General features: G+C 39.1%; 1 protein-coding gene and 1 pseudogene across 2 annotated transcripts in view; both read left to right on the top strand.

Annotated features, from left to right (window-relative positions):
- The window catches only part of LOC139167621 (unconventional myosin-X-like), a 28067-nt pseudogene extending 11934 nt beyond the window's left edge, over positions 1-16133 (top strand).
- The window catches only part of LOC139153988 (unconventional myosin-X-like), an 82085-nt gene continuing 70817 nt past the window's right edge, over positions 13574-24841 (top strand). For both annotated transcript variants that reach the window (XM_070728426.1, XM_070728419.1), the window contains exons 1-4: positions 13574-13652; positions 19467-19570; positions 21204-21333; positions 21941-22059. In XM_070728426.1, the coding sequence (XP_070584527.1) occupies positions 19553-19570; positions 21204-21333; positions 21941-22059 (267 nt within the window). In that variant the 5' untranslated portion in view covers positions 13574-13652; positions 19467-19552. The remainder of the gene's footprint in view (positions 13653-19466; positions 19571-21203; positions 21334-21940; positions 22060-24841) is intronic.

The raw sequence follows: 24841 nt of genomic DNA, 5'->3' as shown, positions 1-24841 counted from the left end.
TCCCTCCTGGACCTTATTTAACCCTTTAATATATTTAAATGTTTCGATCATGTCCCCCCTTTTCCTTCTGTCCTCCAGACTATACAGATTGAGTTTCATTAAGTCTTTCCTGATACGTTTTATACTTAAGACCTTCCACCATTCTTGTAGCCCGTCTTTGGACCCGTTCAATTTTGTCAATATCTTTTTGTAGGTGAGGTCTCCAGAACTGAACACAGTATTCCAAATGTGGTCTCACCAGCATTCTATATAGCGGGATCATAATCTCCCTCTTCCTGCTTGTTATACCTCTAGCTATGCAGCCAAGCATCCTACTTGCTTTCCCTACTGCCTGACTGCACTGTTCACCCATTTTGAGACTGTCAGAAATCACTACGCCTAAATCCTTTTCTTTTGAAGTATTTGCTAACACAGAACTGCCAATACAATAGTCAGATTGAGGATTCCTTTTCCCCAAGTGCATTATTTTACATTTGGAAACATTAAACTGCAGTTTCCATTGCTTTGACCATTTATCTAGTAAAGCTAAATCATTTACCATATTGCCGACGCCTCCAGGAATATCAACCCTATTGCACACTTTAGAGTCATCGGCAAATAGGCAAACCTTCCCTACCAGACCTTCCCCTATGTCACTCACAAACATATTAAAAAGAATAGACCCAGAACAGACCCTTGTGGCACACCGCTTGTAACCTGACTCTGCTCAGAATACTCGCCATTCACAACAACCCTCTGGTGTCTATGCTTCAGCCAATGTATATGTGGCATATACATTGCATCAGTTCTCTGGGTGGGTTTTTTTTGTGGGTATGGCTTGGAGGTCAGGTGAGTGTGACTTCAGGTAGGCGTACTCATGTGACTGGGTGGGTATGGCCAATTAGCAGTCCATTTTGCCAGGGAGCAGGGGTTTGGACTAGGTGACCTCTGAGGCCTCTTTCCAGCCTTTGCTATGCTGTTTCAAAAATCCTCTGAAGTGAGTGTAGTGCCAGCCAGGTTTGTGGTCCTCCCTCCCTCCCTTCTCTCTGTCTCTCTCTCTCTCCTGTGGGAAGCAACCCCTCCCCAAATAAAATATTATTCATAAGAAAAGACTCACAGAAAAACAAGGAAAAACTAAGCTGCTAACAAAGAACTGGTATGAAGCTCATTCCACACTCAATAGAGATAATGACCTAATAGAAGGTGGAAGCCTGATGTTTGCTCCATTCACACAAGCAGACAAACAGATCCCTAGAAAACCCATTTAAGATGGAATATATTTAAATATCCCCATGGTAAGATTTGGCAGTTAACAAAGCACAGTGGTAGAATCAGAATAGCAGCCCCACACTCCAGACTGGACACAGGACTTAAAGTCATTTAGCCACAATGGGAATCACCCAAACTGTTTTAGAAACACAAAGCTCATATTGCACAACCCCCAAAACTTCAAAAACATAGAACCATAGAAGAATCTTTCTTTTTATCCAGTTTGTTGTTCAGCTAACCCAGATTATCACTTCGCTTCTGCAATTAAATATCTTCTTCTGAGCAGCTTCCAAAGGCTTTTCAATTTATAGCAGGAGTCTCCAAAGTTTGCAACAGTAAGACTTGTAGACTTGAACTCCCAGAATTCCTCAGCCAGCCATGCAGCTAAGTTTGGAGAGTCCGGATTTAAAGTGACAGCATTTGTTTTTCTTCTTTGCCAAGCGATATCTCAGCTGGAAAGTGAGTCCTGATCCCCCCCCCCCTTCTAATACCTCTTTCTTTCTTCTTTCTTTCTTTCTTTCTTTCTTTCTTCTTTCTTTCTTTCTTTCTTTCTTTCTTTCTTTCTCCTTTCCCTTCCCCCTCCCTCCCCCCTCTTTCTTTCATTCAGGTGAACTGGCAGGGGGGAAGGCTTTTAAAAAAACATGAAGGGATGATATTGAGGGGGTGGCGGCGATGGAGCCTTGCACTGCCATTGCTACTGGTTCTCTGAACCAGCCGCCGCAATCCAGATGTTGTCGAAGCGTGGAACTCATTACCTGACTCAGTAGTGTCAACCCCTAACCCCCAACATTTTTCCCTTAGACTATCCACGATTGACCTCTCCAGGTTCCTTAGAGGTCAGTAAGGGGCGTGCATAAGTGCACCAGTGTGCCTTCCGTCCCCCTGTCCAATTGTCTCTCCTTATCTCATTCGTCTTTTCTTCCTTTCAAATATGTTCACTTATACTTTTATATCTTTTCTTCTATTCATTTCTTTACTTATATTATTACATATCTTTCTTTTCAATGTGTATTATGTATTGGACAAAATAAATAAATAAATAAATAAAATAAAATAAATAAACACTACCTACTTGCCCAAACTGGGAGAATTTCAAGCCCTGCATTACATTTTTGAATACCCGCCCAAGTTTTTTAAAATGCACCCTGCATATGTGCCGAAACACAAACACAGATGGTCATCTGCATGCCCTGATTTCAGCCTTCTTTCTCAACTTCAGTTTTCTATTTGCAAAGAGAAAGAAAGCGTGTTTACATAACGCACCCCTTTCCTGTATTCCAAGGGCTAGTTAGTATCCATAGCAATCCAAAGTTTCGGCCATCTGGTTCCTTCTTTTGGCATTAAACACCCACTTTCTACCTGCTTCTGTAAATAGGGATGGGAGATGAGAGGAGCAGGTAATTCTGTATCAAGCAGGATGACTGTGAGATAATCTGGGAGCAAAGGAAGGGGATGAGGCATATTCCTGTATCTTCTTACCTGTGCACAAGCATCCTCAAATTCTGGTATTGAAATGTGGATCTTAAGTCTGTTGCATCGCAACGGTTACTAAGGCAACAAGGACTGAAGGCATTTTATATTCCAGTAAATGATCAATTAAATGACCTGTTTTCTGGGAAGCAGCTTTTTTGGAGTGAGCAAGGGACTTGCAAAGAATGCATTATGCTGGCTAGGGATAACCTTTTTAAAAAAAAACCATCTGTACTCGGCTTACAATTGCACTCACCTCTCGCCAAAAGTTCTTTACAGTCCAGAGCTCATAATCCACCAGCTTTCATTTTATCTGCTGCTCTTTTACACTGAGATAATTTTTCCTTCTCCTCCCCTCCCCTTCCCTCTCCTCTCCTTTGTCAGAAAGGGAATGAAAATAACAACATTTAAACCATGCTCTTTCCCCCTTTCAAAACCCCCACATGTATTGTCTAAGGGCCAGATAGAATTACAGAGGTGAATCTGCATCCACTTTTTTGTGTATTGCATGTGTGTGTATGTGTGTGTGTGTAATATCTGATGCCAGCTGCTCTCTACATAATGAAGTGACATCATTACACTGCTAATTTCTTTGGCCCTTCTAGGCAGTGCTCTGAAAGGGAAGGGTGGGTTGGAGGAGCAGGGGCAATGCACAATGTATTGCTTGTGTTAGCAGGAAAAATAGACGGCAGCAGTTCTGTTTTTAAAAAAATAACACATAGCAATCTTGTAATACTTGAGTTCAGCCAGAGAGAATGTTTATGCAAAAGATTTTTTTTTTTTAAAGAATCAGAGGAAATATTGGGGATGGTTGTTGGTTTTTATGTTTTGTTTATTGGGGAAAGGCAGATCAAAATCTTCTCATAAGAGCATAAGAAGAGCCATGCTAAATCAGGCCAAAGCCCATCGAGTCCAACATTCTGTGTCACACACTGGCCCACCAATTGTACATGGGGATCTTGAGCAGAAAGAGAAGGCAAAAACCTCCCTTTCCCTTGACCCCCAAAAATGGTACTCAAGGGAATCCTGCCTGCCTCAACCAACATAGAGGCGGCACTTGGACATCCATTGTCCATGACATTCTGTTTAGAGGAAAGAGATTGTAGAAAATTTAGTATACTATTTTGGTTAAAAAATAGTTTGTATTAGCTATTAGTCATTTCATTAAAAAAAATCAAGATGTATGAACAACCATTGAACTATACACTTCTTGAACAAATTGGTCCTTGTGGTTCCTAAGGTGCAACAACTTATTACTTTTTAAAAAAAACCACTAGTATAGTGGAAAATCATTAAGGATCAGCCAGTCTTGCTTAAATCCCAGGTGTTTTAGTCATTTTGGGGATCAGAAATGACTAGAAAAATAATGGATGACACCTGTAGATGACATTAAAAAAGAACAAACTGTCTAGGTATCTGGTGGAATGATAGTAAATGTTGCAGCTCTGCTTTAAAAAAAAACAAAACCCCAAAATCTTGGGGGTTGAATCTTCTCATGTTTATTGATAACTCAGAAGAAGTATTCAATTATTGTACACTGCTGAGCAGATTTGGAATTAGAGAGACCTATTATGGTCACTTTCACTAAGTTTTTTCACTATGTTTTGCTAGGTTTTCACTAAGATGTTTCGATGAGGTCCCACTTGTCATCTTCAGCACAAAGCCGAAGACAACAGCCTGAAGATGACGAGTGAGACCTATTATTATTATTATTATTATTATTATTATTATTATTATTATTATTATTAATTGAATTTATATGCCGCCCCTCTCCGAAGACTCGGGGCGGCTAACATCAGTCATAAAACAGTGTACAATAATAATCCTTGCTGAAACGTCACCAGGAATCTATCAACCCTACACAGGAAAAGACCCGAATATGCCTAGACTTACTTACATACATACATACATACATACATACATACATACATACATACATATATTTACATAAATTTATATATATATATATACACAGCTCAAAAAAATAAAGGGAACACTCAAATAACACATCCTAGATCTCATTGAATGAAATATTCTCATTGAATACTTTGTTCTTTACAAAGTTGAATGTGCACAACAACATGTGAAATTGATTGTCCAACAGTGTTGCTTCCTAAGTGGACAGTTTGATTTCACAGAAGTTTGATTTACTTGGAGTTATATTGTGTTGTTTAAGTGTTCCCTTTATTTTTTTTGAGCTGGGTATATGGCTACCTGATGAAGGCAAATAAGCCCAAAATAGATCTATAGTAGTCTCCCTTCCTTTTCATTATTGGCAAAGAATATGTTAAACACACACACACATATACTGTACATATCACCCAGCACTGCGTGCCATTCCCTCTCCATTCCCTCTGTCTTTTTTGTTGAGGAAATGACATTGGGCACACTTCCAAACAAAACAGAGTCATAGATTTCATCATCATCTTACTTTACACAATGCGTTTGAGCCTTCCTAGATCTCTGTAAGCTTTCTTGGAAAACAAAAGTATGTGGTCGCACAGTACTTTGTTTTCCTGACCACTGAAAAAAAATACAAGAATAATTCAGAATAGAAGAGAGCATCTGTTATTCCTGGATTGAGGGATAGGGAACAACTGCATCAGTTATGTAAGGTACATTGGAGTTTAATCACATTCTTATTTGCCACAGCAAATATTATTATTATTAAAGAAACATAGAAACATAGAAGTCTGACGGCAGAAAAAGACCTCATGGTCCATCTAGTTGCCCTTATATTATTTTCTGTATTTTATCTTAGGATATGTTTATCCCAGGCATGTTTAAATTCAGTTACTGTGGATTTATCTACCACGTCTGCTGGAAGTTTGTTCCAAGGATCTACTACTCTTTCAGTAAATAATATTTTCTCATGTTGCTTTTGATCTTTCCCCCAACTAACTTCAGATTGTGTCCCCTTGTTCTTGTGTTCATTATTTATTAGATTTGTATGCCGCCCTTCTCCAAGGACTCGGAGTGGCTCACAACAAAATATAATATCACAAATCCAATATGTTAAAAAACGCACATAAAAAATAACCATTATTAAAACCATACAACTCAGTCATACCAGCAAATATACATTTTGAAGGCATCCTTAACACGTTCTCAATATTCTAAATAAAGCAACTGCACTATTAGGGTGTCTTATCCATTAAATAGTATCATATAGGTCAAGAAAATAAAGTAATGGGGTATAAGAACTCACTTCCTGATTCTTAGACATTCATAGCTGGGACTATGGAAGGAAAGAATAAAGGTTTCCCCTGTTCAATTGTACTGGAATCTAAGGACGGTGCTCACTTCCATTTCCTAGCCAAGGAAGTCAGCGTTGTCCGAAGATGCTTCCATGATCATTGTTTGTTTCTTCATTGCTTATTTGACCCCTATGTAAATCATTAAGTGTTGTACCACATGATTCTTGACAAATGTATATTTTATTTTATGTACGCTGAGAGCATATGCACCAAGACAAATTCCTTGTGTGTCCAATCACACTTGGCCAAAAAAATTCTATTCTATTCTATGCTATTCTATTCTATTCTATGCTATTCTATTCTATTGTGGCCAGCATGACTAAATGCCGAGGCACGTGGAATTCTGTTACTTTCTCAACAAAATGGTACCTATTTATCTACTTGCATTTGCATGCTTTCAAACTGATAAGTGGGCAGGAGCCGGGCAAGAATGAAAGCTGTCACGCGATGCCCGGGTCTCAAACTGTCAACCTTCTGGTCAACAAAACCAGCATCTTAACTGCTAGGTCACCACATCCTGAGACTATGGACACACACATACACACAATTTTCCACTTAACATTTTCTATGTAATACCCCATTTTCAGTTGCAGTGATTTCTGCTTCTGAGGAAATAGGATGAAATCCTAAAAATAGAAGATGTGTCCTGTTTCACCTTTCATGAAATACTGTATTCAATAAAGAACATACAATATATTAGAACTGTAGTCCTTAAGAAGATCTCAGTTTGAAAAATAATTCAAATTCTTGGCTTCTAAAAAGGTTTATTCTGCAGATTTGTACGAACTATATTTCAGTCTATTAAAGAAGATATTTTGTTCTTCATCCCGAATTTGGCTAATGAGGAGTTCATGTTGTATTTTGATCTTCAGACACTTTAGATTTATCTATCATTTATCTTTTAGGGCAGACCCTAATAGCTTCCTCCAGCAATGTATTTTTAGAAACCTTTAATGTACCTTCTTACGTTCCTTATTTTTAATGAGCTGACAAGGCTTCATCCTTTAACATTTTACTCAAGATATTGTTTCCACTTACACCCGTTGATTTCTCCCCTGTCAATAATGGAATCTCCATTCTCAGGTAATAGTTTTTTGATGTATTTTTAAAAAATACTGCCTGGTCAAAAGCTCGTCACTGAATCCATGCTGGTTTTACAGATAAAGCAACATATTATGCAGAAGATGGGCACTGCTCAATTCTCCTCAGAATCTCATATTTTCTCATATATTCCCATAGGGGGCATAGCTGAACATAAGTGGTAATTTCCATATTAAAAATTGCCTGGGAGAAATGATGAAACATGCTCATTATGATGACATTCCCCCATCCAATAGTACCATTACAAGAAGACGAAGGCCAGGGGAGCATCTATAATTTGTCATAGTAGTTTTGCATCTCTAGGAGAGCTTAATTATGGATTCTGATCTTGCTCAAAACAACGTTTGGTTGCCACTGCAAAACAATTGAGAAGAGTATTTGTAGCATGGGAAGTGCCCTGCTCCAGGCAGACTTTTTCTTAAAAATGCTAATTGAGTGGCTCTTATTCTGATTTATTGTGTATATCATGCTCTTCATTCTGGAATCCCCGTTAGGACACTTCTAACACTTTTAGATTTGGTATAGTTAGCATTACTTAAAGACAAATATCATGGATCACAAGTATGGAGTCCAAAGATAGTTTAGTTTAAAATGAGAAGTTGCCAGTGCCACCCATGACTTCGTTGTAGGATAAATGAACGAGGCTGAGAGCATCTGCACCAAAGACAAATTCCTTGTGTGTCCAATCACAATTGGCCAATAAACCCACCTCTGTCGTCAGACATAGAGGAATTAAGATATTCTTTCCCCCTAGGCTTCTATAATTTATGTATGGTACGTTTGTATGTATGATTGGTTTTAAAATAAGGGTTTTTAGTTACTTTAGTATTGGATTGTCACATGTTGTTTTTACCACTGTTGTTAGCCGCCCCGAGTCTACGGAGAGGGGCGGCATACAAATCCAATAAAATGAAATGAAATGAATAAAGAATTCTAGTCTAGTCTAGTCTATCCTAGCCTAGCCTATCCTATCCTATCCTATCCTAGCCTAGCCTAGCCTAGCCTAGCCTAGCCTAGCCTAGCCTAGCCTAGCCTAGTCTACTCTAGTCTACTCTAGTCTACTCTAGTCTAGTTTTGTCTATTCTATTATATTATAGTTTAGTCTAGTCTTGTCTATTCTATTCTATTCTAGACTAGTCTAGTCTAGTCTAGTCTGTGTCTGTTCTATTATGGACTGTGTTCCTTTCATGTGCTGTTCTGCTCCCTATTGATATATTTAATTTAAAATTATATTTCAGTGGAAAGAGTGTGCTGAATAACATGAGAATATCTTTTCAAGTGGTGAGGAGGGATGCTCTAGTTGAGGGATAATGAAAATTGCAGTCATATGTATTTTGAGTGTAGTGTATTAAGAAGGATTGTATGGAGAAACATTAAAATAAACTTGTAGTAACTATGGTACCAGCAGGTGCTTTTCCTTCTGCTTTGTTGCAGTTATGTTTTTAATACAATAAAGAAACAAGAGATCTTTGTTTTGAATAGTTGGTATTCCGCAGGTCTGAAGAAGGCTTCCTGTTTATTCTTTAATGGCTTCTCTTTTTTTCTTAATAATCCAAATCTTTTTTCAGTCTTCTTTTTGATTGGGGTCCCTGTCTTCTGGACACTTCACTATTCTTTATGTAACAAGAAAGAGGCAACCTAGGGTGTCTATAATTACCTAAAGTTTTGCCAACTGTGGCATGTCTGGCTTAGGACCAGGTTACTTACAGAACCGTCTTCTGCCTTATGTATCCTAGCGGCTGGTCAGGTCCTACAGAGTCGGCCTTCTCCAGGTCCCATCAGCTAAGCAAGGCTGGCTGGTGGAGCCTTGGGGAAGAGCCTTCTCTGTGGCTGCCCCGGCCCTTTGGAACCAACTCCCTCCAGAGATTTGCGCCGTCCCCACCTTTCTGGCCTTTGGCAAGGTATTAAAAACCTACCTGTGCCGGCAGGCTTGGGGCCGTTGACCTTAACATCTTGTTCTAGCCACAGATGTGACTGTGTGATTGCTGTTGAATGAATGTTTTTGATATTATAAGGATTTTAATGATAGGGGTTTTTATACCGTAGGGGTTTTAACAATCTATTTTAATGTTGTTGGGTTTCACTTTTCATATGTATTGTATTTTTCTATACTGTTGTAAGCCGCCCTGAGTCTTAGGAGAAGGGCAGCCTAGAAATCTGACCAAATAAAAATAAACAAATAAATAAATATATTAAGAAAGGTGGTAACAGAACATGGGGATTTTTATAACCTAAATTGTGCTGGTAGGACCTCTAGTTCAATGGATTAGAAAAGCATAAAACTGTGGAAAGTTGATATAGTAGCATGAGTGGTTGTTTCTATTGGTACCTGAATAATTAATTGGAGGTCGCATACTACATTATAATACATTTGGGTGAGTTGATTGCTGGTTGGCAAGGCCTGTTCATCCCTATACATGTATGTGTATACATAAACACACAATTTGGAATGGAAAATGCAAGCGAGATCTCTCATTCAGGGTTTACTTGCATTAGACTGAAGATCTCTTTTCTCAGAGCAAACGAAGGCAGGAACTTTAAGGTCTCCCTTTTCTATTTTTTTCTATTTTCTATTTTAATTGGATTTGTATGCCACCCTTCTCCGAGGACGTGGGGCAGCTCACAGCATATATGAAAGATATAACAATACAGTTTATCCAATTAATATACTTAAGAGATCTTAAAAATTTTAACTTTAAAACATTCATTAACATTCATCACACTAAAAACAATCATTGGTCAGGGGGAAGATCTAATGACCCCAGGTCTGGTGGCAAAGATGAGTTTTTAAACTCTTTCGGAAGGCAAGGAGGATGGGGGCAGTGCGAATCTCCGGGGGGAGCTGATTCCAGAGTGTGGGCGGCCCCTCAGAGAAGGCTCTTCCCCTAGGCCCTACCAGCCGACACTGTTTGGTCGATGGGACCCTGAGGAGACCAACTCTATGGGACCTCACTGGATGCTGGGATTCGTGCGGCAGAAGGCGGGCTTGGAGATAATCTGGTCCTATGATTTTCCTTCCAATGCTTTCGAACTAGCATTCAGCTACCTTGTTCATTTCAAAACCACGCTTCCTTCCAAACTATCAGTTTTTAAGAAAAATAACCCAACCCAAAATACTTCCCTTGCAGACAAGCATCGGTTCTATCTTGGTTTCTGTGAATCCCTACAAACCCATTGCTGGGCTGTACGATGCGTCCGCCATTGACTTGTACCGACAGCACTGCCTGGGGGAGCTTCCGCCACACATTTTTGCCACAGCCAGTGAGTGCTACAGCTGCCTCTGGAGGCGCCACGACAGCCAGTGCATTCTGATCAGGTGAGAAAAGTAACGAGGCCACAAGCTTCCCACCTGGTCTCACTTCCCGTACTGGAAGATGGGTGGGAACTTCAGAATCGTTCTTGCCATTATGAATTCCTTGATTTGCTTGTCTTGGGCTGTCTTATTAATAGTGGAGAAAGTGGAGCAGGGAAGACAGAGAGTACCAAGTTGCTGCTAAAGTTCCTGTCGGCCATGAGCCAGTTCTCCTTGGGTAGCTCTGCTTTGGAGAAGACCACCCATGTGGAGGAAGCTATCCTTGAGAGCAGGTAAAAGGAGTTCCCGTGTGTGTGGGCAGGAAGTGGGGAGGTTGTTTCTCAAGAGACTCATCAGAAGAATGATGACATTTGATAACCTCGGCGTCAGGGGCATACAGTCCTAGATTTTGTGGTGGTCTGTTGCACTGGAGCTCTGAGAAAATGCAGATTTCTTCTTCCCTGCAATATTGTTGCAGCCTGTATGGAGAATCATTGGGGGAAATTTCATTTATTTATTTTTTATTTATTTTATTTATTTTGTCAATACGTAACATAGGTTTCAGAGGATATAATCATAGTAAAATAGATCAATAAAAGAATAGAAGATAAGACATTGGGAATAATATGGAAGAGATAATCATTGGGAATAATAAAGTTCATTTACATGGAGCTAGTAGAAACATAAGAGAGACATTAGGACAGGGGACGGAAGGCATGTTGGTGCCTTGAATATCCCCAGGGACTTGAAACACCAAACCAACTACCTTAAAACAAGAAATTTTCTGCACTAAGAGAGGATGTACAATATGTAAAATTAAGAATATTTGCATATTCCTTCTGCTTCTGTTAGTTATAGGAGCAGTAAGGATCATGGCACACAAATGTTAGGCATTTTTGAGGCTACTCTTTACAGTTTTCAAGGCTACAAACTTTCTTATGTAAAATTATGTAAATATCTAAAATATTTACATATGTAAATATCTAAAATTATGAATATTTGCATATTCCTTCTTCTGCTGCTGTTAGTTATAGGAGCAGTTAGGGCCATGGCACACAAATGTTAGGCATTTTTGAGGTTATTCTTTACAGTTTTCAGGGCTACAAATTTTCTTTTAGCAAAAGCTTCGTCAGCATCTAAATGGCTTCTATCTCATACAACCAGACCTGTATTGTTGCAAAATGTATTCTGTGTAAACCTATCTAATGTTCCTGCCAAACAATTCTAATTTTCTTTTTTTTTTCACTAAAGCCCAGTCCTGGAAGCTTTTGGAAATGCCAAGACAGTCTATAACAACAATTCTAGCCGCTTTGGCAAATTCATCCAGCTACATTTTTCTCAGCATGGGCATATCCAAGGAGGAAGGGTCACAGACTGTATCCTTTATTTGAATGGCAGCTCTTGAGATATTGTTCATCTCAGTGGCGGGTTGCACTTACCCACATACTGATGCACTGCGCGCACATCATCCTAATTTGGGCGCGCCCGCCCATGCCTGCATACGCAGGAAGCAAAAACAAGCATCCCCTCACAAAATCTCACGAGGGGACAGTCACACGATTTTGGCAATTTTTTGCTTCTGTGCATGCATGGAAGCAAAAAATCACCGAAATCTTGCACCTGAGAGTGTCCCCTCATAAGATTTTGCTCCTGCACATGCACAGGAATCAAAAAAGTCCCCAAAATTCAGAAAAAAAGATGGCGCCACCCGACGGACTGTTGAAGACGGCACTGGAGCAGTCGCACGCAACTTGGTGGACGTTTCCGGATAGGAGTCTCCTAGCGCAGTGGTAGGAACCCACCACTGGTTCACCTCTAGATTAAAAAAGAAAGGAACCAATGACCCATCTGTACAGTTAATTTACAGATGGTAAGGATGAAGCAGCCTTCTGAAAATTCCATAAATGAGGTGGAGAAATTGCGCTATAAATACTTTTTATGAAACTCTCCCAGCTTTCCATCAATTGTATTTTTCTTTTTCAACGTTCAACAAAAAATTGTAACTCTTTTAATTCATTAGATTTAGAAAACAAAACATTGCTTATAATTTAGGTGCAACTATATTCGAACTCATTTCCAATTATTTTTGCCAGCTATCAGAGAATATGTTTATAAGAGAGCTGTAATGACATTTATTTCTTAACTTGTTGCTCAGATTTATTGGAAAAGGTGAGTGATGTTTGTTCTCTTTTGTTTTGATTTGCTTTGCTTTCCCAACTCTCTTTTTGATAAGAATGGTGTAAAACCAACCAGGGAACGATATTGAACATAGCACCATTGAGTATTCTTAGCAAAATTAGGCTATGTCCCTAGCAGTTGCCAAATGTTTTATTTAGATTTATTTCTAATTAGTTCTTTATCATCCTAGAAACAAGCTACCCGTGCCTCTTTTTTCTAGGATAGGAATTTTATTTTATTTTATTTTATTTCTCTGTTGCATTAATGTTGCTCAGTGTGGACAGCTACACACTGTATTGATCTGACTTTCATCACTTCCAGTGCATTTTATTTTAGGACTGAAAAATTCAAAGGAAAGATTTCTGGAAACAAGAATATGAGAGTCTAAAATACTTCCAATCAGGCAGGCAGATTAGACTGAGGACTAGATCAGGGTTTCCCAACCTCAACAACTTTTAAGATATGGGACTAGCTCCCAAAATTCTCCAACGAGCATATTGGCTGGGGAATTCTAGGAGTTGAAGTCATACATATTAAAGTGGCTAAGGTTGACAAATGCTAATCTAAAGGAAACAAGCAAAGAGGTAGCATGAACACATTCAGCAAAAAAACCCAACCTTTACAACCCCTATTATGTAGATGCAACCGTAGGAAACTTTTGCTGAAAGGTAGTGCAAGTTTGCATTTTTTACAAATGAAGCAAACATTTACTTAGTTTTAATGAAGCACATAGTTTGATACACAACAGGGAAGGAATGGGTATTAGGAGTAAAAATAAACCAGGATTGCATATGGAATTTACTTCTTCCTGCATGGATTTAAATGAAATCCATTTAAAAGTCCATTTAAATGGGGAAAAAATGCAGACATCATTCAGGATTTTTGCATATTGGCGATAAAGTTGTGAAGCCAACTTCATTTAATTTTCCTTAAAACACCCAAATATGGTGCATATAAATATTGAGAGTGTTACTCACTTGTATTGAGTTTATGCTAACTGCTTTCTGTTTTCCTTTTACAGAACAGGGTAGTTCACCAGAACCCAGGAGAACGTAATTATCATATCTTCTATGCATTATTAGCTGGTGTCAGCGGGGAACAAAGAGGTAATAGTATTTCCCAAAGGTCCTCATTGCTATGCAGGGGATGGAATTTAAAGTGGTAATGCTAACCTATAAAGCCATACATGACTTGGTGCAAATGATCTACAAGCCCACATTCTTCCACTGGAACCAGCTCAGTTCTATTTGGAAGAAACCATTGTGGAGGGGGGTGGAAAGGTTCAGTGATGCTGCTTTTGGATGACAGTACAATAGTACCTCTAGATACGAGCTGCTCCACATACGAGTATTCCAAGTTACGAGCCACGAGGGGAGAGAGATTTCTGTTCCAGACCCGAGCTCAAATTCGGGATACGAGCCAAGTGTCCACTAGGTGGCGCAAGAATCCTTGCTTCTGGTTATCTCGGAGGGGAAAAACAAAGTCTAAAGCCATTTGTTCCAGATACGAGTTGTTCGACATACAAGCTCCCTTCTGGAACGAATTAAACTCGTATCTAGAGGTACTACTGTACTGGTCTTTTAGAATGGCCTCCCAGGGGCTACCCAATTGGCTCCCACCCTAATTGCCTTCTGGAAGTATTTCAAAACTGAGAGGTGTTTTTTTAGGGTTTTGGGGCCATTATCCCTATTGGTAATCAGTGTAGGTCTTGGAGCAGTGGTTCCCAACCTTTTTTTGGCCATGCCCCACCTAAGCATCTCTAAAAAATTTATCCGCCCCCCCATGACATATAATTCTTACTATTCAAAAGATAAACTCCTAACTCACACTGAGGAAGCCTAAAAAGCCATTAACTTGGTTTAAACAAGGTTCCCAATTGCCCCCATTAAAAATCAAATTGCCCCCCTGTGGGGCGTGGACCCCACTTTGGGAACCAGGATCTTAGAGCTTTGGCGTAATCTATTCCTGTTGGCAAATGCCAGCTACCATATGAGCCACTGTACCATGAACCAACTGTAGCTTCCAAGCAGTCTACAACATGTAGCACATATTGCAGTAGTCTTAATGGCAAGAGTGGATCAATGTAATAAGGCCCTTCCATCCCAAGTAGAATAATAACAGGTGCACCAAGGAGAGGCATAGATCTAGAGAGCATCCCACCCACTTTATCAAAGGTCAAAGGAATTCCACACCATCACCACTCTGGACTGTGTGTCTATATAATTCATTCTTGCAGGTGAAATGAAAGCAAGGGAACATCACATTTGTCAATCCAGCTTCTGTTTTAGGTTTTGCGTGAGGGGCTAAGAGGGCTGGTGATAGTATTGCATCTGATCATAATTCCCATCTTAGCTCTCTTCTTCACAGTGGTGTATGTTAGTACTATGTGCAGAACTAGTTGGGCTTGGCAGTATATAACACAAACCAACTATTTATGTTTACATGTAATAGAACATTATTGCTTTAAGAGCCAGTTTTACGGATTGCCACAAGAGGGAGCCAAAAGCGTGATTCTCTTTCTCTGCTATTTATTGCTATTTGTAGTTTGTCTTTGTGACTATGCCATAGTAAGAACTGTGTTTTCAAATGATGGTTTAATGTATTTGTAAGCTGAACAAGTAAGGCTTGTAGTTTTGTATATGTATTGACTGTGTATGACTAGGACTGTTCTCGACTAAGATATTTGCCAAAGTAAATAATATTTTATAGACACTGCTCAAAAAAATAAAGGGAACACTCAAAGAACACATCCTAGATCTGAATGAATGAATGAAATATTCTCATTGAATACTTTGTTCTGTACAAAGTTGAATGTGCACAACAGCATGTGTAATTGATTCTCCATCAGTGTTGCTTCCTAAGTGGACAGTTTGATTTCACAGAAGTTTGATTTATTTGGAGTTATATTGTGTTGTTTAAATGTTCCCTTTATTTTTTTGAGCAGTGTACTTAATGTATCTGGATCGTAATACTGAATTATTAGTAGTATCACTGGACTATCAGCTGGGTAATGCAAAACCTCCACCTTTCCTCTCTGTGTGTGTATATTTGACTACTCTGCACACTCCTTAACAGTGTAGTCCCAAGTCCCAGTAGTGAGATGGGATTACTCCCGTAATAATTGCATTACACTATACCAAAACTGAGCAGTGACCAAAGTTCTCAAAATACCCCTATGTCGGTCATAGCCTGTCCATTAACTAGGATGTGCCATTTCAAGCAGCTGTTACTAGAGAGAATATGTTTAGGCATGCAAATCAGGGGACCAGACAAGATACTGTTACTAGCCAGCAAGCGGTGACAGATTGGCTGAACGTTTTCTGCATTCTGCTATTGGCTAGGAAAGGCAGAACGCCATTGGCTGCCGCTTCTCTGTGAACCCTATAGACTCACCAGTGTATATTCAGGTCTGATTATAGCATCTTGACGTCAGCAAATATAGCAACTAAGATCAAACCTTGCTGGGTTTTTCAGCGGAATTAGTAGTGAAAACAAAACCGTTCATTTATGTACCCTGGCCTTCTAGTCACTTGAAGTTCATTACTTCTTGCTTTGATTTCTCATAATCCGAATGTCTTGCAGGGTGATTTAGAAACATAGAAACATAGAAGACTGACGGCAGAAAAAGACCTCATGGTCCATCTAGTCTGCCCTTATACTATTTCCTGTATTTTATCTTAGGATGGATCTATGTTTATCCCAGGCATGTTTAAATTCAGTTACTGTGGATTTACCAACCACGTCTGCTGGAAGTTTGTTCCAAACATCTACTACTCTTTCAGTAAAATAATATTTTCTCACGTTGCTTTTGATCTTTTCCCCAACTAACTTCAGATTGTGTCCCCTTGTTCTTGTGTTCACTTTCCTATTAAATTTTTGCCCTCCCTTCTCCCAAAATTCCCTTCTTTTCCTTAAAAAGATGGAATGGGTCTGTCAGCTATAGTAATCTGCTATATAGTCTCATTTACCTTTTTCTTCTATTGCATTGCTCCATCTTCATAAATATATTCAGATAAATGGTTCAGAAAGCCTGTTTCCATCTTAACATGCTACATTAACCATAGCGGTAGATTTACAGGAAAAACAACAGAGTTGCTTCAGAAAGAGGAAAATGTTAAACTGGAATTATTTGTGGGCTTACATTAAAATTCATATAATGGATGGGATTTGCTTCTTTGGGCTGATAGATCTCAAAGCTCGTGATCAGATCTCATGTCACAGCATTATTTGTGGATATGCCTCAAACACATCTCAAATGTAAAGTACTGTGGAAATCTGACTGAGACACAATCTGAAGTTAGTTCACAATCTGAAGTTAGTTGGGGGAAAGATCAAAAGCAACGTGAGAAAATATTATTTTACTGAAAGACTAGTAGATCCTTGGAACAAACTTCCAGCAGACATGGTTGGTAAATCCACAGTAACTGAATTTAAACATGCCTGGGATAAACATATATCCATCCTAAGATAAAATACAGGAAATAGTATAAGGGCAGACTAGATGGACCATGAGGTCTTTTTCTGCCGTCAGTCTTCTATGTTTCTATGTTTCTATTAGTATTGTAATAAATATTGATGGGGGGAAAAAGCACTGGGAACGCATCTGATTTTCCCCTCTGGTCAGCCTCTGATGGAGATGCTACTGAGAAAACAATCAGGAAGGTGTCTTTATTGCAGATTTCCATCTGTATTTTCTAGCATACCAGGAAGTAGTTTTAGAGATGTTCCAATTACCGTATTTTTTGGAGTATAAGATGCACTGGAGTAAGTTTTGTAGAGGAAAATGGGTGGGGTGGGGTGTTTGTTTCTGCCTACCAGGTATTCATCTGGCTGGTTCTTAGCCTGGTCAGCTTCAGCACATTCGTTCGCTCGCTGGTTTTGAGGTTGGGGATGGTGGGGGCTCTGCTTCTAAAGCACAGCTGATTGTTGGAGGGAGAGCAGTTAGAAAGCAGGCAAAGCACGGAAGATCGCTTAGCTGGTGTTTGGGCTGGAAAAACAGCTTCAAAAGCACAGCTGATCTTCGGAGGAAGCTCCAGGGACTAAAGCAGGCAAAGCAGGAAAAGAGAAGGCAGCGCTGCTATTTTGGGCACCGCATGAGTGTTTGGAGGCTGAAAATACAACACACAGAGCCCCAAAACACAAGTCATTGTCAGTGGCAATTTCTGCAGCCAGGAAGAGGACGTGCGGAGGCCAAAGGGTAGGAGGCGGTGAGTGGGTGGGGCTATATTCAGAGTATAAGACGCACCCAAATTTTCAGCCTCTTTTAGGAGGGGAAAATGTGCATCTTTTTCCCCTCCTAAAAATACAGTTAGTTGCTGGAGAATATTGTAGCCTATGAGACAGGGGTTCAGGCAGTATTCTCACCCTGAAGGCAAAGCAGCCATTTTTAAATGAAAGCAGCTTCATCAACTCGCATGTTGAGTTGAGCAACTGCGGCAAGAATAGATGCATAAATCCACAAATACTTTTCACTCAAAATTCATCCTCTTTTCAGATGAATTTATCAGCCCAGGGACAAATGTACATTCAAACTGAAGATGCTGTCCTCCCAAGATTCATTAAAAGAAACCAAAGAAAACGATTTGTCTCACTTTCCTGCATGCTTTCACCATAAGTAGAATCCTATCAACTCTTTTGCATGCGCGGAAGCAAAAAATCACCAAAATCTTGCACGCACCCGTGTCCCCTTGTGAGATTTTGCTTCCTGCGCATGCGCAGAAGCAAATTCTCGTTGGTATGCGCACGCACACATGCCAGAGACCCAAAGCTGAATGCACTGCTCCAGTTTTACTACTGGTGTGGCATCCTCATCCGTACCGATAGGAACCCACTACTGCTCCCACCACTGCTGCTACCGGTTCATAGAACTGTATCGTACTGGTAGTCAGGAACCAATTGCCGTGCTGGAGCCTAGCTTGTAGGAGTTTGAGCATAATTTTGCTATTATTATTATTATTATTATTTTTAAAAATATTTATTGGGTTTTTTTTAATACAATACATATTAGTATTTACAGGTGAATCCACATCTTATATATACATTCATTCCAATATTGCCTTTAATTACATTTGTATACTGGTATATGAATATCTTATTCCATCTCTTGTTGTAAGTTCTTTTTCCTCTTTTCAATCCATGAATACCATTTAGTCCAGATTGAATAATAGTCCGAGACTTTTTGGTTGTTTAATTCCATAGTCAACCTGTCCATCTCTGCACACTCGTAAATTTTTCTAATTATCTCTTTGTTTTCAGGTATCTGTGGGTTCTTCCATTTCTGTGCAAACGCAATTCTTATCACTGTTACAATGTGCAAAATTAAATATCTTACATTTTTAGCATGGGACCCTTTCATAATTTCTAATTTAAAAAATCAGGTGTACTGTATATTCAATTGTTTTGCCTGTTATTTGTTGTAGCCAATGACTAAGTTTTTTCCAGTACTTTTTCGTTTCTGGACAAGACCATGCGTTGCCATGTGTTCTCTTACATTTCCAACATGCTGAATTATTATTTTGGTGTATCTTGGCCAACCCTTTTGGTGGTAGGTGCCAACAATATAATAGTTTGTATTGATTTTCTTTATAAGTTATGGATTTAGTCAATTTAACATTTCTTTGCTATTATTTTTATCTACCTGCAGGCAACATATTTATTTCGGCAGTGCTGGCCACCCAGGGCTAATCAGTCTACTATTTTCCATGTTTTCTTTCATACTGCAGGGTTAAACTGGGATGTTAATATGTGCCACTTTTGGGTTAAGAACAAGAGGGGGGGAAAGCAGGCTGCTTAACGTGTGCCTTTGGCTCATGTTCACTGGTCTCTTTTCTCTAAATTCATTGCATTTGCTTCTTTTCTCTGTCCTTCTGCTCTGGTCCTTAACTGTTTTATTTCTCCTTCTGGGAGCTGCTGTTTTATAGGAGGTTTCCACTTGCTGGAACCCAAGAACTATCGTTACCTCAACCAGTCTGGCTGTATAATCAACGAAGACCTGGATGACCAAGAGATGTTCAGCAAAGTTATGGTAAGTTTCTTCCTTGTTTCCGGGAAAAATTTGATGGGATTTCTCTGCTCTCCCAACCTGCTTTTTTTTTAAAAGAAAAATGTATCAGTTGGTTCTTTTCATGATGGAAGATTGTTTGAGGGGAGCAAAATGCCCACAGGGCAAGAGGGTCTTGCACTCTTGAATGTGGTGCCTGATAATGGTGTGCATTGTTTAATGACAATGAAAGTCTATTTAGACTGAAATAATGTAATTTGAAGACAAATCTCATCTTCCCACCAGTATTTTGCCTTTCTGTTTCTAGAAAGCCTGCTTTAGCATGCCTGCTCCTTTTACTTGGAGGAAACATGTGAGGGAATTATTTAGTCTGCAAAAATCTGGGTACTATTTTTCAGAAAGTAAGAGATAAAGTAATCAGAGGCATTTATTATTTATAGAGCGCTTTAAAAGCAAAATCCTGCATAGAAACTAAATAATAAAAGTAGGCAATGGAGTATGGACAAGAAATAGGCATACAAAGGGAGGGATTAGGAGGGAATTATCCTAATCAAATGCCTCAAAAAGTAAGTGGGTCTTATTACAATCCCTTTACAGATCTAAAAACCATTAAGTCTGAATCCTCTACTTAATAATCAGCTTCTATTGTAATTATTATTCCTGTATGTGATTCAGTAAATTCACTATCTCCAGGGGGGGGGGGAAATCAAGAACACTGGAATCCTAATACGCTAGAATGGTGCTTTTGTTTAAAAAAAGGAAATATTAGCTGAATAGATTGAGATCAGATTATAATATTTATGGAGCAGCATGACAAATATTGATTGATAGTTTGCTGCCTGTGTAACTCAAAAATGTTGAGAGTAAGTTTCTATTTAAAAAAGGGAGGGAATAACAGGATAAAGTTATTCCTCCTTTTTCCTTTATTCTATGGATAATTTCAAATGTATTATTCCTGGCAATTTGTTAGCAAGAATTAAAGAATTATTCAAGGAAGCAAGTTGTACATTGACTCTATTACTGCATCAATTGCTATTTGCCATAATACTTGGAAATCAGTGGGTACCTCTATGTACCATGAGCTGCTAATTCCAGGATCATATTATAACTTGCGCTCTTTACAAGAAACATGAAAGTTGCAATAAGAATTTAGAAACACGTGAAGAAGAGCTATGATTCTTTTTTGAAGTATTGAAATAATAAGGTTCCGTTCCACACGACTGAGAGTTACACAGCATATTCTTTAAGCCTCTTGAAAGTAAATTTCACTACAGACAGTAGTGCTCAATCCTACTAAGTGGGTTTGGGTATCTAACTTTAATTTGTAACATCGTTACCGTGAATGTACAGAGAACATCTTTAAAGAGAACATCTTTACAGAGGATGTACAGAGAACTTTCCTAATACATTATGGAGAAGATGAATGTATTAGCATAGCTTTTGAATTATCATCTTAAAGCCAGAGTAAGAGCCATTATTCCAAGCAAGGCTTTTATGGTGATTCCTCCTTCATGGAATTTGTTTTTCCAGTGCTACTTTGCATAATCTTTTTTAAAATACAATGGTGTCAAGTAACTGGAAGCACTAGGTAGCTATCTGTATAGAAACACCTGGCTTCTTGAAAGTATCATAATGATTCTGAATGTGTCTTGAACAGACTGCGTTTGAAGTAATGGGATTCAGTTCTGAAGAGATCAGAGACGTCTTCAAACTTATATCTGGCATTCTACAACTTGGAAACATTGAGTTCATGACTGCGGGAGGAGCTCAGATTACCACAAAAACTGGTGTGTGATGTTTATTGTGAATGCTCATCTGGAATCTGCTTTCCCTTCAATTGTGGTGCATACCAATAATTCAGCAAGTAAAATATTGTGGCCTTTTTATATTTTTCTGCATTGCTGACAGGTTAATGGATTCCCAGGAATGCAGCTATTTTCCAGTTTTAAAAAAGGTTTCTGGAAAGGTTTATGTACCGTATGTATCTTCCCTTTGTGGTATTGCCTAATCAATCTATTAAACTTCTCTGTCTTAGTAGATCAATGTTCTCTTTTCATTTAGCTGTCCAACAAATGAATAAAGTATTTTAGCACTAAAGTGGAAAGGAAAGATTTGTCTTTAAGAGAATATGTTACAGGGAGCAACTTTCTTCCCTTCTGAAGTGCCAAGGTACTCTGGGTCTTCCACCTTGAGTAACAAGGATCTCCCAATGAAATTTTGGGAGAATATATATCTCAGAGCTGTTGTCATATATTAATACAGTCTTCTTAGCATAAGATCTTCACCATTGTTGCTTAGTCTCCACTTTATGAAGAAGTTTGCGTAAGGTGTGCTTCCTATCAGACAGAGAAATAACATCTCTTATTCTCAGCTCTCAATTGTCTTGTCTCCTAGTGCTGCATAATGTCAGTGAACTGCTTGGCTTGGATACCTTCCAGCTGTCTGAGGTGCTTACTCAAAGATCCATGTTTCTACGTGGGGAAGAAATTAGCTCTCCCCTCACTGTGGAACAGGTGAGTTAGTCATTAGCTGCTTTGCAGTTCATATTTGCTATGAAGGGAGATTGCCCCTGGATGGCAGCATTCCCATGAGCATTAAAGGGAAACCACACTTGAGGGAGGCCTTGATTTGATGATATGTTACTTATTCCCAGAAGAGAAGGATTCCTGGAATATTCTTAGTGCTTCAGGGCTTAAGAATAAGCCTGGGTAATAAAGGCAGATATTGGCGTGAAAGAGAGAATGGGTGGGTCAGCTTTGTTAACAGAACCATTGTCATGGATGTTATACAATGTAAGAAAGAACATATGGAACAATGTTTATGGGGAAAAAATAATAAACAGATTTTACAGAACTCACTCCTGCAAACTACACTTCTAAAAACTCTTTTTAGAGGATGCAGCCTATTTATACTATAGTATGAAAATGTGTAACTAGAAGAATTCTGCTTATTTATATATTGGTTGAGAAACAAGGTGTACCTTTCTCTTCACCAGCTTTCCTCTAAAGCTGCAGTTCCCCAATATTGTTGCTTGCTTTCATCTAGAAAGCTGCCGGTTAACACATAGCATGGCAATGTTTGGCATAGACCACTGTCTTGTAGCTCTGGTATTTGTGAGGCTCCAGGTTCCATGAAATGGAACAGTGAAGTTCTACAGATTATGTGTGTGCTGTAAATATTCACGGTGGTGTCGTGGATATTGCCTACCTGGACTTCAGCAAAGCCTTTGATACGGTTCCACATAAAGAGCTGATAGATAAATTAGTGAAGATTGGACTTAATCCCTGGATAGTTCAATGGATTTGCAGCTGGCTGAAGCATAGACATCAGAGAGTTATTGTTAATGGCAAGTATTCTGAGCAGAGACAGGTTACAAGCGGTGTGCCACAAGGGTCTGTTCTGGGTCCTATTATTTTTAATATGTTTGTGAGTGACATAGGGGAAGGTTTGGTAGGGAAGGATTGCCTATTTGCCAATGACTCTAAAGTGTGCAATAGGGTTGATATTCCTGGAGGGGTCTATAATATGGTAAATGATTTAGCTTTACTAGATAAATGGTCAAAGCAATGGAAACTTGAGTTTAATGTTTCCAAATGTAAAATAATGCACTTGGGGAAAAGGAATCATCAATTTGTGTTAGCAAAACCTTCAGAAGAGAAGGATTTGGGGGTAGTGATTTCTGACAGTCTCAAAATGGGTGAGCAGTGTGGTCGGGCGGTAGGAAAAGCAAGTAGGATGCTTGGCTGCATAGCTAGAGGTATAACAAGCAGGAAGAGGGAGATTGTGATCTCCTTATATAGAGCGCTGGTGAGACCACATTTGGAATACTGTGTTCGGTTCTGGAGACCACCTACAAAAAGATATTGACAAAATTGAACAGGTCCAAAGAAGGGCTACAAGAATGGTGGAAGGTTTTAAGCATAAAACGTATCAGAAAAGACTTAATGAACTCAATCTGTATAGTCTGGAGGACAGAAGGAAAAGGGGGGACATGATCAAAACATTTAAATATGTGAAAGGGTTAAATAAGGTCCAGGAGGGAAGTGTTTTTAATAGGAAAGTGAACACAAGAACAAGGGGACACAATCTGAAGTTAGTTGGGGGAAAGATCAAAGCCAACGTGAGAAAATATTTTACTGAAAGAGTAGTAGATTCTTGGAACAAACTTCCAGCAGACATGGTTGGTAAATGCACAGTAAATGAATTTAAACATGCCTGGGATAAACATATATCCATCCTAAGATAAAATACAGAAAATAGTATAAGGGCAGACTAGATGGACCATGAGGTCTTTTTCTGCCGTCAGTCTTCTATGTTTCTATGTTTCTAAATTCTAAACAAAGGAGAAAGTCCAAAATACTTCATTAGGATGTCAGAGAATTCTTGTAAGGTTTGAATGAGCTCCAGCTCTTTACTTGAGGATGGAAATCAAGAGCTCCTTGACCCAAGCTTGACGTATAGTGGATTTCTAGACATATTCATATAGTTTTCTTGACAGAAATATGGAAATATTTAATCATCGTTGCCGTCTGGAGTATTTTTCATTTTCATTTTCCCCATTTAGCCACAGCCCAGATAATTCCTACTCATATGCTACTTAGCTCCTAAAATGGACTAATTGCATTAAAAAGCTAAGACTCCAAAAATACCAAAGTCTAGCTTTGGTGCTTGTATGGAACATGAATGTGAGCAAGAGGGTATCGTGCATAACTCTTCCCATCATTGACTGGTGCAAAAATAGCAAGCTAAGGTCCATAGCAGTCAGGGTAACCTTTCTTTGCTAATTAGGCTTCGAAATGCCCCTTTTCTCCCTCCAGGGACAGCAGTCAGCTGTTGTCAAATTCCATTTTGGCTGAGAAGGCTGGAGATCTTAGTCAGCTTGCATTGTACTCAAAGCTCATTACCATTCCAAACTTTGACACTTGGAGTATGTTAAGCAGAAGGAGCTAAATACAGTCAATGAAGGCTTTGACACAACGCCTATGGCTGTGTGTCTCTGCTGCCCCTGTTTGTGTCCCATTGCTGGATATGGAAAGACAGGCACTAATCTGAAAGATGTACCTGAGATGTTGGATGACTATGGAGTCTGACCATTAGGACACCCCTCATCTTTGTATTTCATTAAGGGAATTGGTAGAGGCCTTAAATGTATGTTAGGAGGAATATTTAGCTGTCCCGACCTGGTTTCCGATATATCTGCAATAATGTTTAGTTAGAAACATGTCAAATGATTTTGCCCAATTTTTCCCTATCTGTACTGCAAAGAATAAAGGCGTAATGGAAGGAGTAAATTAA

This window comes from Erythrolamprus reginae, chromosome 1 (genome assembly GCF_031021105.1).
Source record: "Erythrolamprus reginae isolate rEryReg1 chromosome 1, rEryReg1.hap1, whole genome shotgun sequence".
Taxonomy (NCBI): Eukaryota; Metazoa; Chordata; class Lepidosauria; order Squamata; family Dipsadidae; genus Erythrolamprus; species Erythrolamprus reginae.
Note: the sequence above shows the minus strand (reverse complement) of the source record. Positions and strands in the feature narration are given on the sequence as shown.